General features: G+C 37.0%; 1 protein-coding gene across 4 annotated transcripts; it reads right to left on the bottom strand.

Annotated features, from left to right (window-relative positions):
- Positions 1 to 492: 492 nt before the first annotated feature.
- Positions 493 to 18,779, bottom strand: LOC132149407 (putative E3 ubiquitin-protein ligase UNKL). 4 transcript variants are annotated; one of them, XM_059558611.1, is made up of 16 exons: positions 18,630 to 18,779; positions 17,537 to 17,746; positions 14,397 to 14,573; positions 10,874 to 11,007; positions 10,602 to 10,737; positions 10,251 to 10,368; positions 10,061 to 10,145; positions 9,222 to 9,388; positions 8,641 to 8,823; positions 7,349 to 7,411; positions 6,256 to 6,433; positions 5,710 to 5,802; positions 5,382 to 5,615; positions 5,104 to 5,300; positions 3,950 to 4,207; positions 493 to 3,727 (listed from the first exon to the last, which is right to left on the bottom strand). In XM_059558611.1, the coding sequence occupies exons 1-16, from the start codon at positions 18,692 to 18,694 to the stop codon at positions 3,593 to 3,595; spliced, it is 2,433 nt and encodes an 810-aa protein (XP_059414594.1). In that variant the 5' UTR covers positions 18,695 to 18,779; the 3' UTR covers positions 493 to 3,592. The 4 variants fall into 4 exon arrangements, with proteins under 4 accessions (XP_059414594.1, XP_059414595.1, XP_059414596.1 ...); XM_059558612.1 differs by lacking the exon at positions 7,349 to 7,411; XM_059558613.1 differs by lacking the exon at positions 8,641 to 8,823.

The raw sequence follows: 18,779 nt of genomic DNA, 5'->3' as shown, positions 1-18,779 counted from the left end.
ACAGAAAATCAGTTGTAAGCCCAAAATAACTCGTTTTTAATAACAATTCCACTTTAATTTTGACATACTTCATGAACGGTTCAGATGAGCTGCTACTTTTAACACACCCTTGGTAAAGAATACCATTGTAAAACACCTGAACTGTTACTCTGACAGCAGAAACTGTGTACATACATCATGATGCTGACTTTTCAACATCAATAAATGGTTCTTTATCTGAATAAATCACATATTACTAAAACTTAACTTGTTCAAAGGCATGGCAGAGTAGTTAGGTATTATTTTAATACACTGGTCTGTAAAAAGTCTAAGACATGACTTTCGTGCATTGAGAAATACAAATTAAAGTATCCCAAGGCACTAAAACTCGGCTCATTTCCTAAACTGGAATTATCCATTTGTTCAATCAAAAATACTTTCAATGTGTTTTTATTAAAGGCACACATTTGTTCAAAAGAGACTCGATCCTTACAAGACTTAACAATATATATATTTTTTTATATTAAAAAAAGAAAATATTTATTTTCTTATTCATTACTATAACTGGAAAACATAACTAGACCAAAAAGTGAGGTTTAAGGCTAGGAAATGTAGATACTTGAACAGTTTTCATAAATGTAACCCACTGTCTGTCTCAGCCATTTCAACTAGCATGAACAAGGGAGCAACTTAACATCACAATCAAACATGTTCTACACAGTCATTGAAGACAACATTTGACAATACAATAATAAACTTCAAGGTAAAAAAAAATATTAATTATAAAATAAAAAATAAGTTTGAAGATTTCTTCTTTCATATCCAAATTCTTAAGAATCCCAACTAAACAAACAAACGCCAGTCAAATGGAAACGAAAGAAAGCACCTTACGGGCCGAGCACTCTTTTAAATTCCTGACAGCATACATGTAGTGCACAACAACTAATGTTTCAAAACTGATTTCAGAATTTTACGAATAAGTACTAATAGTATAAAAAGAAATAATATATACTTCAAATAAGCACTAATCCATATGGCCACTTAAGAATATTAACACAAATATCCATTCATTACTATGACATTCCTTCACTGTAGACAACAGCCATTTCTTATGTTACCGTTTTCACTGAGAAATTAAAGAAAAAAAAAATCTTTATATTCAGTTCATAAAGATTTGTGATTCATTAGGATTTTTTGAATGAACATTATGTTAAAAAAAAGGTACTGGATTTGGTCATATTTCTAACTTATTTCCTCAGAATGTTAAAATGAAAATGCAGTTAGACAATTGAAGAGAGAACAAAGAATACTAAAGGTCTTTGGTAGAAACTACAAAAATGGGCATTCAGTCCATTATTATTGTCAGCAAAAGCAGTTGGCATAGTTGTCCTGTCAAATTAAACATTGAAAAACTGATATAGTAATTGTACACCACTTCAATTGAACTTTGAAACAAGCTTAAACTATAAAACTACTTTGGTTCATTTGAGTAAAGTCCACATTTGATTCGATAGAACTCTTTGAGAAATAAACGTTGTGTGAAATGTCAAAGATTTCAACCGCATTTTATAATTCTATAAAACCCTACGTTGTGGTCCAGTAACCAAACAATGCAACTAATCCCTCAATAAAGTGACATGTCCGCAAAGCTCTTGAACACTTGAGTGCTGGAAACATCACAATACCCCGAGCTGCTTTGATCCATTTCAACCTATCTATGTCACCGGAAAGGAAAACGTCTCCGCTAATCAGACTAGAAAAGATAAGCACAAAGTCAATGCTTTTAAAGCACAGCACAAAATTACTGTGATGCCGAACCAACAACTGGATACGTCTACTCAACACAAACACATTTGGCAGTGTGATTAAGAGCTTCAGCTGGTTAACAAAAGTTACACACTGACACATGCAGTGACAAATCAGTCCAAATGTCAAGAACATCAGCTACATACAGACCTTGTGGATTAAGATACGAATGCAAGAAAGAGTCTCTGCCTCTAGAAGCTGAAATAAAATACGAGGGTCTGGACAATTAGATCCTCAATAACCATCCCTTTTGAAGTAAACTATTAATCCCGGTTAAACTTTATGCACCTTTATGTAGTATGTACCTGACAATTTACCGCACAAACTCATTGCTGTAAATATGAAAGGAACAAGAAAAAAAAGAAAAAAAGTTTCAGATAACACAGTAGCAGGTCATTTCAAATAAATTACTAAGCACATTACACTGTCGAATTTGGATACGAAAAACACCAATGATTTCTGTCGTTAAACTCTACAGAGCTCTACGATTCTACACATTTCAATAAACAGAAATGTACTAAGCCAGTTTAGTTTTTTAGTTTTAAAGAAACACACGCATTTCCTGATTTGAATATCCCTAAACATTTAAATCAAAGATGACTCAACACTTCTAAGATTAATGAAGCTGCATCCAAAAAGCACCATCGTTATTTATGGAAAAGAATCGATTTTTCAGCTGAACCTCAGAGCTCAGGCACCGACCAGGGTGAAGTCTCTCGGAAATACTTTAGTAGTGAATTGGGCCGCTAAATGCTCCGTTAATATGGTACTACTGAAAAATACACACTTTGAAGAAATTTGCACAAGCTATGGGTTTTTCTAATACAATCCTAAACCCTTCACAGATGTTTTTAAGGCAAGGCACTTAAGAGGGAGTGGCCAGGAATCAGATATATGTTCTAACATATCTGAAAGGCTAAAGTCCAAAAAACAAACACAATACTGTGTCGCTGAGGACTTCAGCACACATGTGCTCATCTAACAACTACATAATGTATCTAAATAGTCACTATAAGGTGGAGAAATCCATTTACTAAATGTCTTAGCATACAGTATGTGCCTTACTGATATTACAGCTGCTGGTTATGCCTAAAATGCATTCAAAGTTTGCACTTATTTGATTGAAAAATTTAAGTAACAATGAAAGTAATAACTACTATGTAGTACTATTTTATATGAAAACTAACAAGATATATACACTATACCATGATTTAACAGTTAGAAAAATGAAATATTCTATTATGTTTCACAGTACACACAAAGGCTTCATACTTTAGCATATATGGGAAAAATATAAATCTAAGAAAATGATACAAAATAACTACAAAGCAGCTTAAAGCAAAAAAATTCTAATAGAAAAAAAATACCCTCAGACAATTTTCCAAGTCAACAAAGTGCTTATCAAGAAACAAATCCTCTTCACATAGCTAGTAGCAATAATTGCGTTGGGCCGATGATTTTGTTGCTAACAGTCAAATCAGGGCCAATCGACTATAAATGCCAACAGCAATAACCAAGGGGGAATAGTTAAATGCTTTATGAAAATGGATAACCTAGCTTGTACAAAACAGGTATTGCATTTAAGTACTTGATCTGTATCAGTCAAAAACCACTTATTAGATTTTAATAAAACTAATCAATTGAATCACTATATGAAATACTGAAACACACAGACAGAAAAATGCTATTTAGAAACTGTAAGCATAATAATAATAATTATAATAATATGTATTAGTAGTTCTTCAAAGGGCTAAATCATTAAATAGTACCTTGGATAGCTGTACATCACCACTTCAATATTTTCGTCTTACAGTAAGGACATTTCCATTTTACTAGACGCACAGTTCTGACAAAGTACATAATGTTGGCAAGGCTGCAGGACAATGGAACAATCATGCTTTTGGCAAACTATACATTTCTTTGACTGAAGCTGATATATTACCTGTGTTGAGAAAAAGAAGAGTTAACATCAGTCGCACTTTTGACAGACTTAAGCAGTGCGTCATGCAAGACCGACTGACTCGTGTGGATGTTAAACCACGTTGGCTACTCGTCCCCTGTAAGCCATGTTTGTCTATTTGATGAGAAGAGTGCGACGGTCTACTTAGAGTGTGTGTAAATGTGACATGTTGACATATGCGTGTTGGGACCTGGATCTTCTTACCCCGTCTATGAGGTCTAGGTCATTGCGCAGCTGACTCTGGATGGAGCGGAGCTTTGGCAGGGGGAGCTGGTCCAGTTCACCGTAGCTGCGCAGGAGGGGCGTGTTGGGGGAGCGACACAAAATTTCAAAGTCTACCTGCAGTTCCTTCAGCTTGCGCTCGGTGTCCTCCCGCTTCTGCTCCGCTAGCTGCCGCTCTGCCTCTGCCGATTTAGCTTGCTCCTTCGCTTCGTGCGCATCTTTCTGCCATGCTTCACAGGCCTGTGAGAGATGCGTTTTAATAAGACTTTCCATCTGATGACAACTAAACTGATTCTACACCACCTGGGCATTTTTTAAGCTTCAAAAGCTAAAGAACAATAGTGCTGCAGGGATGATGTATCTCTGTAGGCCAACACCTGGAAACCAGTTGGCAATTCAATTCAATTACACTTTTTTATTTTATTTTTTATTAAATGCCTGAAATAAGGTCTGTAGTTAAGCACAATATATTTTCATGTTTTGTTCCACAAAATAAAATGCATCACTAATGTTTTTTTTAAAACTTTAACTTGTCTTGAAAATTGCAGTCTGGGCCATTAAATGTCATCACACCGAACAGATAAACTCATCTACTCACTAGAGCACTTTCACAGCATCATGTTTCGAATCTCACTCTTGCAATATATTATTATTATTATTTTTTTTTTTTTTAAATAAAAGATTCAGAAGATAGTTGAAAACTGGTGGTAATGTTTAAGTCATGCAACTCTGGTGAAGTTCATTTATGGTCTACAACAATATTCTTGAGATTCTATCGAGGCTCCAAAATTAATAAAAGTTGATTATGAATGATGAAGAAAGTGTAAAAATCAAACTTCTGCTGGCCACAGAGCTTAATTTTCGCAATAACCCAACAGACAATCAAAAAATCCTATTTGTTTCTTTCTGAGGGAACCAGGGTGATCACCACAGCGCTCTATAGCTTAAAGTGTCCCTCTAAGATAACAGCTTCAATAAGCAAAGTAAAGCAGTGTCAGCCTCTGTTTTCTACAATGAAACTAGACATGAATCTCTCAGAGATGACCTAGACAAACTAAATGGCTACTTGACAAAAGCATTTTTTGTAAGCATCACTCATCTTGTGAGGCCCATAAAAGCAAGCAAGCACATCTGACCTGTTTGACTTGGTGCCAGGCCTCCTCCCATTGCTTTATCTTACGCTTGGCTTCATCCAGTTCTCGGAGGAGCCGGCCGATGTCTGCACTGCTGGAGCCGACCGTGCTGGAAGTAAGGCTGCTGAACACAGGAGACGGGCTGGGAGAGAAGCTGCCACTCATAAAGTCCCATATTCCCCCTGCTCCGCCATTCAGACCTAAGCCAAAACATTATAACATTAACCCAAATGTTCATAAAACTGCAACTGTGATGTCAAGTTTGGGAAAGCAATTCTCACCTAAGGAGTTCTGCGTAGATGTGGGTGTTCCCAGAAGGCCGTGCTCGGTTTTAACAGGTGGTGCTTGTGGCTGGCTCTGCTGGGAGGCCATTCCAGTGAGGAGAGACTGGGACAGGGATTGAGACAGAGAGCTGAGCGGGGACGCAGATAGAGACGATGAGGAATGCACAGAAGAAGACCGAGCTAGAGAGCCAGGAATATTGACAGGAGCAGAGCCTCCTAATAACCTCTGACCTAAGTTTAAAAAAAAAAATGTTTGAACATTAACTGCATCCTATACCTAGTACAAGATAACACAAAAGTAACAACTACAACTATAAAGTCTTACTTGGTAAGCCAAGGCCATTGCTGTCTTGGTCCTCTAGCTCTTTGTCAAGGGAGGCAACATTGATGTCACTAAAATTCAGGTCAAGTGCAGATCCTAAGAGCAAGAAAAGTAGTATGCGATTCAATATCTTTGTGGCGTGTAAAAAACAAGCTCCTTAAAGAGACAATATTACAAACAGCTCTTAATGAGGTTTTGTTAAACTTCAATAGAAAATCTTATGTGATGAATAACTTGATCATTCAGTTATTCATCCTGCAACATATAATTAATTTCAATTTATATATACACTCACAGTCTATAATAACCATACATCAAAGGCTGCTTTTGGGCAATAGTCATTTTTTAACTTAAATTAATGCAAAGGCAAACAAACATCTAAATGGATGGACTTAGTATCCATTTATCTCTATACTGCTGAGTCACTGCTACTGGTGAGTTTTAGAGGACTCTCTGACTTATGGCTAATGCACTGCCACAAATACAGCTTCAACTTCACTAAACTCTGCATTTAAGCTCTAAGATGAAAGAGTGCTGCAAAGGACTAACCTATTACTGACTCCACAGTATTGCTGCCTGGATAGAAAGGTGTGGCTTTTGCATTCATGGTTGATAAAGTGGTGGGTGACGACCTGTCAGATCCGATGCTTGAGGCCAAGCTGGAAGTGATGCTTGATGTTATGCTGGATGTTAATGGGTTCACCACTGAGAACACATTGCTATGAGCCTGGGAAAGGAAGCAAGGGGACATCAAAGTAAAACAATAGGGTCCGCAATAAATAAGAGAAAAAGGAAAAGATGTGACATATGGCCAAATAAGATGGCCCATATTAAAAAAATTTACATTTTTGTAATTTTGTGTCATGTGCTTTAGTTTTTTCCAGTTTCAACAATGCGAGTACACTGTTTTCCAGAATATAAGTTATATTCCAAAGCGACTAATATAATTCAATTAATGTCAAGTACACAAAAGATGCACAAAGTGCACACATTTGTCTTTGTGCTGAATGAGAGAGGTAAGCCCAGCTTTGTTAGAACAGCACATTTTCCTCTCCCCATAGTATCAGTTTCACTTTACATAATGTTTAGCTTGACATGTATAAAACAGTTTGTTTATAATGAATGCCACTATAATTTATGTTTGCTTTTTACTTGTATCATTAATTCCTGTTCTGTTCTGAATGTGGTCACATTTGAAGGATGGGTTGTGGACAGAGAGAAACTAAAATAAATGTTTATATAGTGTGTATAATATTTGTAATATACACATATATTATATTTGTAATATTATTTGTCACCGATGGAGTTTTGGCTTGTTTAGTTTAGGACGCTTGACTGATTGCACAGACAAGGGAGGCAATTTAACTTGGGTTCTGACCATGCAACTGAACCAAGTGTGAAAGCACCCTTTCATTTATTTACTTCAGTTAGCGGTCAAGGTAGCATTTATTTAAATTTTTTTTGTTTTGTTTTCTCAGTTAATACACACACACACACACACACACACACACACACACACACACACACACACACACACACACACACACACATATATATATATATATATATATATATATATATATATATATATATATATATATAAACAACAAACAAAAACAAAAAATCTTTCAGGTTGCTTTACCTGTTTGTCTTGGTCCATTAACCTCTGATTATTTTCCCCAGACTGGCTCTTCTGGTTCTTTGCCTGAAATCAGAGAATGCATCCTATCATGTGACCTGATGTTGTTAAGGCAATAGGGCTGTCACTTTTGTGAAAAAATCATTTTCGATTTTTAAGACATAAGTGTTCATTGAATCGATTGTAAAATCGATATTCCATGTCTAAAAAAAATTTTTAAACAATGATTCAATCCATTTCAAACAACTGTTCAAAAAGAAAACGCGCTCCGACCGCACTTATGTCCCAGGGACACTCAGGTACAGCTGCGCAAGGTGGGGGTATTACTGCCAATTTTCCACCACAAAAGCCGGTCGCTATCAACTTGCAATGGTCATTTTCATAACTCAGAATCTCCTGTAACTAGATGCGCGAATGATGCGAATTCGCGTCTACCGCGCCGCGAGACCTCCAGACGCGCGTAAACGCGTCTTTACATTGACTTAACATTGAAATCATTCGCGCCAGACGCTCTATTCGCGTTTGGTGTGAACGCAGCATAAGAAGTCGCTTTCGACATCACTGTGTCTTATAGGCGCGTAAAATTGCTGGTATTTTCTGTCTAGCTTTCGCAAGGTATACTGCACTTTGGGAATTCTTTATTTTCTTTTTCTGCTTGTTTGTGAGTTTTGTTACATCTATTGTTTAATTATTTTACAATTAACAGTGTACATATTTGGTTAAAATCGATTCCCTATTTTCATTTTCGAAACTTTTTTTGGTTGGTCCGATCGAACTAAAAGTGACAGCCCTATAAGGCAACCAGGGGTGTTATTATGAAGATAATTTCTACCTGCTCAGGAAAAAAAAGAAAAGAAAAACCCCCTTTAAAGTTGTTTGTTGACAGTATAACATTACAACGGGCTTCGTTTTGATAATTTATGGTTACCACAACATAGTCGTGTGGCCACAGGGTTTTGTTCTCAGTTCTCTACAAGATTGCAATCATTTTAGAGCTTAGCATAGATAAATAAAAAAAGTTAATGTGTAATATATTTCAATGCCATTGTATTAATATCTGCGCAGACAGTGTTGCACAAGTGAAGCTTTTCAACAAAAACAACAACTGAATATTGACAACTAAAGACAACTAGTTTTCATTTGGCAACAAACCATTGAAAAAACACAAGCGAAAAGTGATGGAAACAAATGAAATGACCCAAGGGCAAAGAAAGGGAAAGCTTGCAGTGTGTGTCATGCCTGCTATCCTGCAGGAGGTCCCTTTAGAAAGGGCTAGAGAAAACGGCCATGTGTACCTGATCCTCCCGTTCAAAACCCGGAGCTCTGGGATAGCTAGACGTTGGAGAGGAAACACTGGACGTGGTGGACTCTGAACAAAAGCTACCATTAGTAAAGCATTTTGGCCTGCTGATGGGTCCAATTGGGGACAAAGAACTTCCTGAGCCAGGTATTACAGTTGGACTATTAGAGCATGATACCTGAAGAAGAAAAGCACAAATGAGCTTAAAAACGTGGTTTTGGAGCCAAATAGTTGACATTTCATTGTTGATTAGGTAAATCCAAATGTGTGAGGATTTGGCGCACAGTAATAGAAAAATTGCTCAATCAAGTCAAATGTTTGGTCTAATGTGAATCAAGAAGCATTTGAGTACAAACGCCTGATTTGAAGTTGAGTTTGTCTCCTTTTCAACACAGACTGCAATGAGCAGAAAAGAATGCAAAGCAAACCAAAGTCGATAAATGAAACTGCTGAAATGAAAAGAAAAAGAGCAGCTCTAACAACGAAACAATCTACTCCTTCCTAAATTAAGCACATTTCTCTACCACAGATGTTAGACAGATGCAAGACAATGTGTGAGGGTGAATGCAAACATACGTGTCCTGTCTGGCCGTTGTTACTGGCGCTGCTGGTGATGGAATTCATGTTGCTGCTCCACTCACTGACTGGACACTCTGGATATTGCAGAGAGCCCAGCTTGGACTGAGAACCCAAGTGCATTGCTGTGAGCAGCGTGCTCATAGTCTCCTCTGTGGAAGGAATTCCTTCAAACACACACACACACACACACACACACTTTCTTACACATGTTTAATAATAGAGACATTTCATGACATGCATAGTTAACACCAGGGGCGTTATACACTTAATAATAAAGGAACAATTGTAATATCACTTAAAAACTGTATTCAAAAAATATTTATTATTATTTTATTTTACAGCATAACTGTAAAAACTACATTTCCTTACCATTAAACTATTTTACTATTTTCAGGTTTTACTTTTGCAGAGAACCACAGGGAGCTTCTCTTTTGTTGTTAACATCAAGTTTATAAGTGCTTCTCATTACAAGTTTGGGAAGATGGTTGGTTCATGTTGTGTTCCCAAATGCACGTTACAAGCGAAGCAAACTCATAGCAGATGCAGAGATGAGTTTGTATTGAGCAGCATTTACTGTGAATCAAGCTGCTGTGAGACACTTAAAACATCGGATCTTGAGCTGCTCGCATGAAAAAGAGCAACATGTATATTTAATTGAATATTATCGAATACTAAATATATTTAATTGAATCACAGCCATTGTGATTTGAAAATCTAATTAAGTCATATTGTGCTTTCGGTTTTATTTCGATCTATCACGAGATCTCTGAAATCACTGCACTGCAGGTATTTCACTTCAACAAATTGCAATCAATCAACATTATAAACATGCTTACTTTCCACATGTGCAAAAGCACAGAATGGACCCCTCGGACAGTATCCAGTTTGCCTCATGTCGTTGCATTTTGTAGATTTGTAAATCTTGTAACAAAGACAGAAGTTGGTGAGATGATAAAAATAATGTAAATATAATAAATGATAAGTTAATCACTCAAGTTCAGCGTTGTAAAGGTGCGGCGGTCTCACCTCTGGGTGGAACTGCTGTTCGGTGCGAGAGTGGCAGTACTGACAGCTGTCCCCACTCTCACACTTGGAGGGTTCACCCCATTCATCGCCATGCTTTACACTCGGGCAGGGCGTCGACCTGCCAACACATCCAAGGGGGATTGAGTTTTAATAAAAAAAAGTGAGACACTTAAATTTTTTTTTAATTCTTAAATATGACCAACCAAAATAACAAATAATAAGCACAACAAAATCTAGAAATATTAAATATTCCCAAATAACGTCACTTCTACTCCCAAAAGTATATTTGGTGCCACAGTGTGTGACAGAAAGAACGAATGAGAATCTCGAACAGAAGTGTCTCCATCTCACCTGTATTTGAACTTTCTGGGATTTCTTCTCCTATCTCTGCTGTTGTGATAGTGGGGACAGGCATAGCCCTGCCTGCATAGACGTGGAGGCTTGGTGCACTGCTCGGTTTTATAGTTGGCCAAAACAAAATTGGTGTCTGCAGAAATGGGGAACAGAAATTTAAGATTAGTTGACCTGTCGTTTTTGTGACTGTTACTACTGAAGTCACTGATTAACCTCATTTTATTTCTGTTATACTGGGCTTGCATTTGTGTGGAAAGGTTTTGTTGTACCTTGCCAGCGTGGGTCCTCATTCAGGATCTTCTCAATCATGGCCTGGCTGGCCAGCACACCTGGCTGCAGGTCAGGAATTCCCTCCCCAGATCCCAACTGACCGTTCTGCAGAGCTTCCTGTGCCTGGATCTCTCTGTGAACAGAATTATGCAAGTCAGCCCACCCATTCAACAGGACCAACTCCAGATGGTAAATGTATAAAAAAAAAAAAGTCCTCCCTTGATGTAATAGCAATTTTCACATACACGTTGCTAGGCAATTGCTGAAATGGCATATATCTTCAGATTCAAATCACTGGAAAGCCACATTTCCAGGTCAGAATCAAACCGTTCGCGGCTATGTTGTGCAGACTGCTCGTCAGTGCAGGTGTAATTGATGTCATTAGTAAAACAACGAATACGGTATATATTTGCAAATGAGGTTAAGCACTCTCTAATAAGCACTCTGACTGCTCTCTTATTAACTGAATGCATATGTAAACACGGTGTTAATCAGCTGAAATCTCGTGCAGTGACAAAAGCTTTTCGCAACTGAAAGCAATTGTCATAAAACAATGTCTAATGCAAACTGCTGCTATTTTGGGATTCACAGCTTTTATACTAGTTGGGGGTTGGGAATCCTGGCAGAATTTCCCCCACCATTGAAAAACAGGAATTTGAGTGCCACAAGCCAAAGAGCTTCCTTTTCCCACAACTGTACTTTAGTATAAGCTTTCCATTTTACTCTAAGAAACGCAAACATTATTATTTACATTAAAAACTGCACAACCATTCGATAACCATTTAATAAAAATAAAAAAATACGTTTTTTTTTTTTTAAGAAGTCTATTATAGTCACCTAGAATTCATTTGTCCAAAAATACATTAAAAACCGCAATTGTGTGAAATATTATTATAGTTTAAAATAACTGCTTTCTACTTGAATCCATTGAAACCAAAAATGCAATTGAATCAGTTCAATTTAACTTCAGTTCAGTTGATCAAAAAAAAAAAAAAAACAGTTTAAACAATAACATAAAATATGTTCATATTAATTTAAGCATTATAACATTATAAATGTCTTTGTACACTTTAATAAATTCAGTGCATCCTTTATAAAAAATAATACTGAACCCAATCTTTTGAGTGGTAGTGTACTTTATGTTAATGATTGAACACATTATTAGCAAACGTAAACAAATGATTTTTCTGAGGAAAGCACCTAAATTAATAGAATTTAAAAAAAGTACATTTTCGTGGCAGATTAAAAAAAAAGCATTGAATAGACAATGAAAACTTTCATATCACTGAACAAGATTATTACTGACGTACAGTCCACCGAAACTACTTCCGGAACTGATTTTGTTAATCTGAGGTGGATATAGGGTCACTCGTTCTGGGCTGTCTGCTCTCAGTATGTGTGATTTAACGTGTTTCTTATAGTAGCTGCGCTGACAGTGGACTAGCTTTGACTCTAGGAATATTCCTCATTAATGTAGGTGTTGGAGACAGTCTTGTCAAAAGACCCGGTATTTAAAAATATAGTATAATATAGTATAATAGGTTAAATATTTTTTTTTATAATAAAAAATAACTGAACATTTAAATAAAATAAAGCAATTCAGAAATATATAGAAATTAAAAGTTTTAAAGTGCAAGATTAAAGTGCAAAAGAACCAATAGGTAAGATGGACATCATAGCAAATACACAAATCTAAATGGCTATTGAAAATTATTTAAATATGTTTAAGAAAGGAAGCGCAGCTGGTTTATATATGGGGTTTCCAGGGTAAGGACTGCATTCTCTGCCGTAGTGCTGCAACGACGCGCCGACGTCATCAATTACGTCGACTACAAAAATACGTCGGCATGTGTGAAATGCGCCGACGCGTCACACTGTTTACATCTCGCGTAATGGGCGGCTTCTGCTCCTGGGAATGGAGAAAGTTGCATTCTATCACAAAAACAATAGGAAAACATCCTGGCGCTCTCCAGTGTTACAGTTTAACTGGTTACCGTGTTATCTGGTGACCAACTTCCTGGTTTAGGTCTCCGCTGCAGATGTGCTGGAACGACCGCAGCAGATTCTGCGATTCTAAAAGCACAAACTGATGTGATGATATTAAGTGTCTAATAAACGCAGACTTGCTCATTGCATGATTCTGATATTCTTGTAAGGATTACAAGTTATTGGTATGATCACCCGTAGCGGCTGAAGTAAGATAAACAAAAAAATAAAGTAAGACTGTGTTGGCGCGGGTTTCGAACAAGCGTTAAAAGATGGCGCGCCGGGAGACAACAGTCACGAACCACTGAGCTACCGATCTACACTGAATCAGCTCCAGATCTCTGAATTCAAGACAGGACTTTCGGCGGCACATCGTGCAGCCTCTGAATCAAGGAAATGTGATCGTGTTATCTTTTGACCTGTTACCCATTATGAAAATAAACCATAGCAGAACCCTGACTACATTTTATGGTTTCTGATGCTAAAGAACATTTCATGACATCTCAGACTACTGTAAATTTGTGGCTACTGTGGTTTAATTATAAACGCTATCGTTAACTCATATTTACCATAGTAAAATAATTTTTTTCTTTGCTTCTTTATTTTTGTATACTGTAAAAACCACATTTAAGTATTTTTTGGAAAAAAATGAAAAAGGTTGAAATATTATTAGAAGTTGTGCTTATATTTTTTGTAAAGTTATCCAAAGGATTCATTAGCTAATCAAAAAAAGAACACTAGATTAATAATTTTCACTCTCACGTGTTCCCCATCTCATGCGTCTCATGTGTGCTTGTTTACATCAGAGCACTCGTCTTTCAAGCAGCATGCAGGGGTGTTGTGCATTTTGACCAGTTGATTTGACTAGTTTTTTTAAAATGAATTTCAATTTCTGAATAATTTGTAATATATAATTATTTGCAGTATTTATAAGTGCCCACAATAACAATATAGTGCATATTCATTACCGTAATATATCGCATTACCGAATACCGGCACAAGTCTACCCGGTTCTTGACGCATACAGGAATCTCAAAATCCAGTCATGAAAATGAAACTTACATTTTAATATGGACAGTCAAGGAATTTGTCAAAGTTCGCATAAATTATTCAAATCTCCATATGAACCAGCATCTGTAAATGTTAGGCCGCGAAAGTTGGTTGAAATATGAATCCTGCATGTTCTGCGTGTCTCTGTGTGAATGAATGAATGAATGGCAGACACGTGTGGGTTTGTTTACTACATAGACTGAAGCGCGGGACACTTGCAGTAATTTATATATACATAAACTACATCACCAGAACTGTTCTGAGGCACTTCACAAGCATTTTACCATTTCATTTGAGTAAAACCAGTGTCAATTTAAAGGTATTCAAGGCAACCCGTCAAAATAAAAGTTGACTCTAGTAATATGCCTCATTAATGTATGGGTTGGGGGCACGATCATTTGCATATTATTTTATTAATTACATTAATTTAACGTGTTAAATTGACAGCCTCTTTGCTAAAAATGCTGATAAGGGAAAATATGCTACCTGATATCATAAACGGGTGGCCGAAGGTCGTGTGGTCCATGAGCGAAGGCGCAGTGGAGACCGTTCTTCACACAATGTCCACGAGCATCTGTCTCATGGATGCAGGTGCCGGTCTTGTAGTAGCGTAAATGGTACTTGCGCTCTGTGTCCCCGGTGGTCCGGTGTAAGTATGGGCAACTGTTAGGAGAAAAGCACCAGTGTTGCTCATCAGTAAACATGCTCAATGAATGGAATATATTTTTGACACTTTCCTTTAAAATAAATAAATATTTCACAAACATGTACAGGTCAGTGTGTTTCTCTGTGAATTTAAAGTGAAAGCGTAAGTAATGCAAAGCACTAAAACTAAATGTAAAATAACAACAACAGTCAAACTCGTTCCCAATGAGTGCTCTCTTGGAATGCTTTATTTCAAAATACTCCATGAGGCTCGTGTCACTGCTCGAAGCAACAGAAAATAGTAGAAAAAAAAAAATATTGGATACAAACACACTTGCATTTTGTAGTCAAAAAATAATTATTATATTGGAAGTTGGAGCTGTACTTACCTTCCTGACATCTATTTAAAATAAATCACAAAATGACTGAGTGACAGATATATAAACAGACAACAGAACTTAGGCTAAAATGGATCATCAACATTGCTGTTCAAGAACTCATTCTGTTACTAGCAAAATACACTAAATAGTACTTAATGTTTTATTTTCAGAAACAAAATAAAATCGATAAGAGTAAATAAATGAAGCACACCTGCAAACATATGTTAAAATACATCAACAAATATACTAGTAAAGTTTTGGCCTCTTAAATGTACTGTTACACATAGCATGTAAAATTAAAAAAAAGGCATAAAAAGACATCAAGGGTAACAAGCATCGATGTCACTGCAAAAGCTGAGCTTTCACAACTTTAAAACAGTCAAACACTTGTGAAATACTTCCCGGCTGGAAGTTATTTCGCAAGATACAATGGCAGACACATACATAGTGTAAAGGAGAGTAATGCCTCTATGAAATTATGAAATATTATAGTGCATGCTTGGGTGTTGTCAGCACAGCACAAGAGTCTAATAATAACAGCAACTAAATTCATTTTCAGCTGACTGCACTTTTTTAGTTTAAAAATGTATATTAAAAATAGATTGAAACTGAATGCAATAAGAATAGTGCATACTGCTGATAAATTACAACATACAATGCAAATGACGAGATTTAAAAGAAACAGGCATTTATAAGGCATAGCTCTTTGTTTATTTTTTAAGAGAAGATTTAAGGCACACAGAAAATGGGGCCGTGACAATCAAACAGCTCTGTGGAAGAGAGCAGATTTATAATGAAAATGCTACACACCCAATAATCTTCTCAAATATAGCAACTGCATCTTGTTCAGGTAGCAACAGTAACTATGGCAACAGCAATGATGTCATCATAGGACGCCTGCTAATGGATGAATGAATGAACTTGTGATTTATACTAAAACTGAGACATAAATTGTCGCGGAGATTCAGCAGAGGCGTAGGACAAACCATTTTATAAGAGTTATATTATAATAAAAACAATAATATTAAAGCAGTATCCTTCAGTTAAGGTGTAAGTAAAGAAAATAAATTAATTTTGTCCAACTAAAATAAACCGCTTTGGTAAATGTCATATAAATGTTAAAATGCTATTTTTCTAGACATCATTCATTACATTGTTATGTAAAAAATTAAATACACATTTTAAAGTGAATGAGATGAGAAAAATCATATAATATATGTGGGCCCTGTATTAATAAACAGGCGTAAAATAATATAAAAATACACTGAAACAAGCATCTACAACATGTTGAACAATAATATTATTTCTCATATTGTCAGATAATCTACATTATCTAGTCTACCCATATACTGTGAATCAACAATAAAAACTAATCATACAATGATTAGGGTAATCATTAGTAAAAACTTATTATTTTTTTTTTTTTTATTGCAGCTATAATGCATTTCTCACGGGATACCATGTCAATCTCTCAGTGAGATCAGAAATATCATACATCAGTTGACAATGCCATTGTTTTTGGTTAGATCTCCAAAACAAACTTATGGGAAAAACTTGTAAAGAATCCACATATGACACCTGACGAACAGTAGAGTCATGTGGACACTACAGTAATTATCAGATCCATTTACAGAGCCAGCATTGCACAATTCCAGCAAAATAAGCGGTGTCAATACAATTTAATGAATACGAAACTAACAGAAGCTAAACCACAAAAACACAGTACGCATTTAAACAACCTTTGGTAATAAGAGCAATATAGCATTGAAACTTCTATCATGAGCACAGTGTTTTCATTGATTGTTGTCAAACGAACTGGCAGAGAACAAAATATAGCCTACAACTGGGACACGATTAGACATGACGGCGTTATGATATAACTATAACTTGCAATATAAACACCAGTTTTTACCAAGCGAGGGCTCGTGAACATTGTAACAGCAGTGAGCCAAAGAGAAAAGTGTACGTGCACGGGAGAGCCAATCACAAGCCAGAGAACAGGGGGCGTGTCTTTAGGCTCCCTGAGCGCAGAACACAACGAAGGCAACAAACACCATCAGCATTCAGTCCTTCATTTCCAAACCCAAGCCGCACACACACACAGGGCAACTGGGAACTGAGACGAGCCATCAGTCAAAAGAGGAAGTGAAACTCGAGAAATACACATAAATCGAGCGAAACAAAACAGCAGCAAAAGACTAGAAAGCGATATATCTACTAGCCAATCTCCGATATACACCTGGGAGTAAAACATTAACAGAGTAAACACTATAGTGAATTTACTAGACATCAGTCTGCTAAATTGCATGTTTTAAGAGGGCGTGTGCTACACTGAACAATGAAACGAGTCAAAAAATAAACAACACTACAACACGCTCGTGAACACAAAAAAGTAAAAAGCTGATTCACACAACGCATGCATTTCTAAAACAAATCAGAGCTTTGATATATATTATAATTATTAAATGAGTCTCAAACAACCCAAGCACAAAAAGTAACATTGCCCATGCAACATAAACATGAGTACAATGTGCACTGGCGCGAAAACATGACTACAATGACTTCAAGCTGCAGTGGAAAAGAAAGAAAACAGTTACTTACTCGTCTCCATCGGGACATATTCCTGTTGTTTCATCATACTTCGTGCAATACACATCTGGGCTATAATTAAAAGTCCCCTCTCTTCTTCGTATGGGTCTCCGTCTTCGCTGATTTAGAAAATGCCAGTGGAAACACGTAAAGGGTCTGTGCTGTGTGCATTTATGCTGCAAAAACAGTGGACACTGCTCGGTCCTGAACTCCTTCAAATATCTAGAAATAAAATGAAAAGGCACGGTCAAAAGCTTTATTTAATCAACCACCTCCGCGCCAAACACTCCACTTAACATGGTGTAAATAAATCAGTATTGACAGATGCAGTAAGTTAATGACCAACTTCGTTCAAAGTTTGCAGTTGTGTTGGCTGTTTGCACTGCGTAGTTCTTATACGCGACCTTTCCACAACAAAAACTAGCCCTAGGTAAATATTTTACGTGATTAACCCCCTTATCGGCAACTTGTAAACATACAATCTTCGTTTTATGTGTTCCTATTTATATCTAAATTGGAACGGAATGTGTTTTATGGTTTAAAAAAATTCAGTGCATCAACTGTAACTAGAAGCTTACGCCAAGTACTCCGCGAGTAGCGTTCAGAGTTACGTAAAATCTTCGCCGTACGTTCCATTCAAGCCAACGGTGCGTACGGCGGGAAAAGAACGTAGCGTAAGAAACACGGGCCGAGGAAGGAGGCGGATGCAGCTAACAAACCAGCCTGCTAGCTACATCTAGCGTCTCGACTCGCTCGTCTCGCTGCTGAGCAATGTACATGTCTTCAAGCATTCACACAAGCAGCCTTTGAGCAAATAAGCGAAGAGCACTTTCTTAAGTTTTAAAAGACGCATAGCGCGACTAAAGCTTCGATACGGAAAGCAATGCCATGTTTAGAGCGGATGAGATTGTTGATTTCACTAACATTGATACGTGAGAGCTGCGCGCATTTGGAAGAATTTACAAAAGGAAAAGCACCATTTTAAAAAGCACAGAGGGAGAGGAAACAGCACGCGCTACAAACACAAATCCGACAGTCGAATTTTGAAGAGTCATCACGGTCCGCAGAGACGTATTTTCATCCATTTAATGTTTGCTTTACTTACGTATAGTGGGTTGGTTTCTCGGTTTGAGGAGAAGCGCTCGCCGCCGTTTTCGAAACCGACGGCATTTTCAGTCAAAACAATAATAGCGCGTGCGCGGGCACCCTCTCGTCTACTCGTGCTCTCGCGCGCCGCTACAAGGCCAATATGAGC

The sequence above is a fragment of the Carassius carassius genome, chromosome 9, assembly GCF_963082965.1.
Source record: "Carassius carassius chromosome 9, fCarCar2.1, whole genome shotgun sequence".
Taxonomy (NCBI): domain Eukaryota; kingdom Metazoa; phylum Chordata; class Actinopteri; order Cypriniformes; family Cyprinidae; genus Carassius; species Carassius carassius.
Note: the sequence above shows the minus strand (reverse complement) of the source record. Positions and strands in the feature narration are given on the sequence as shown.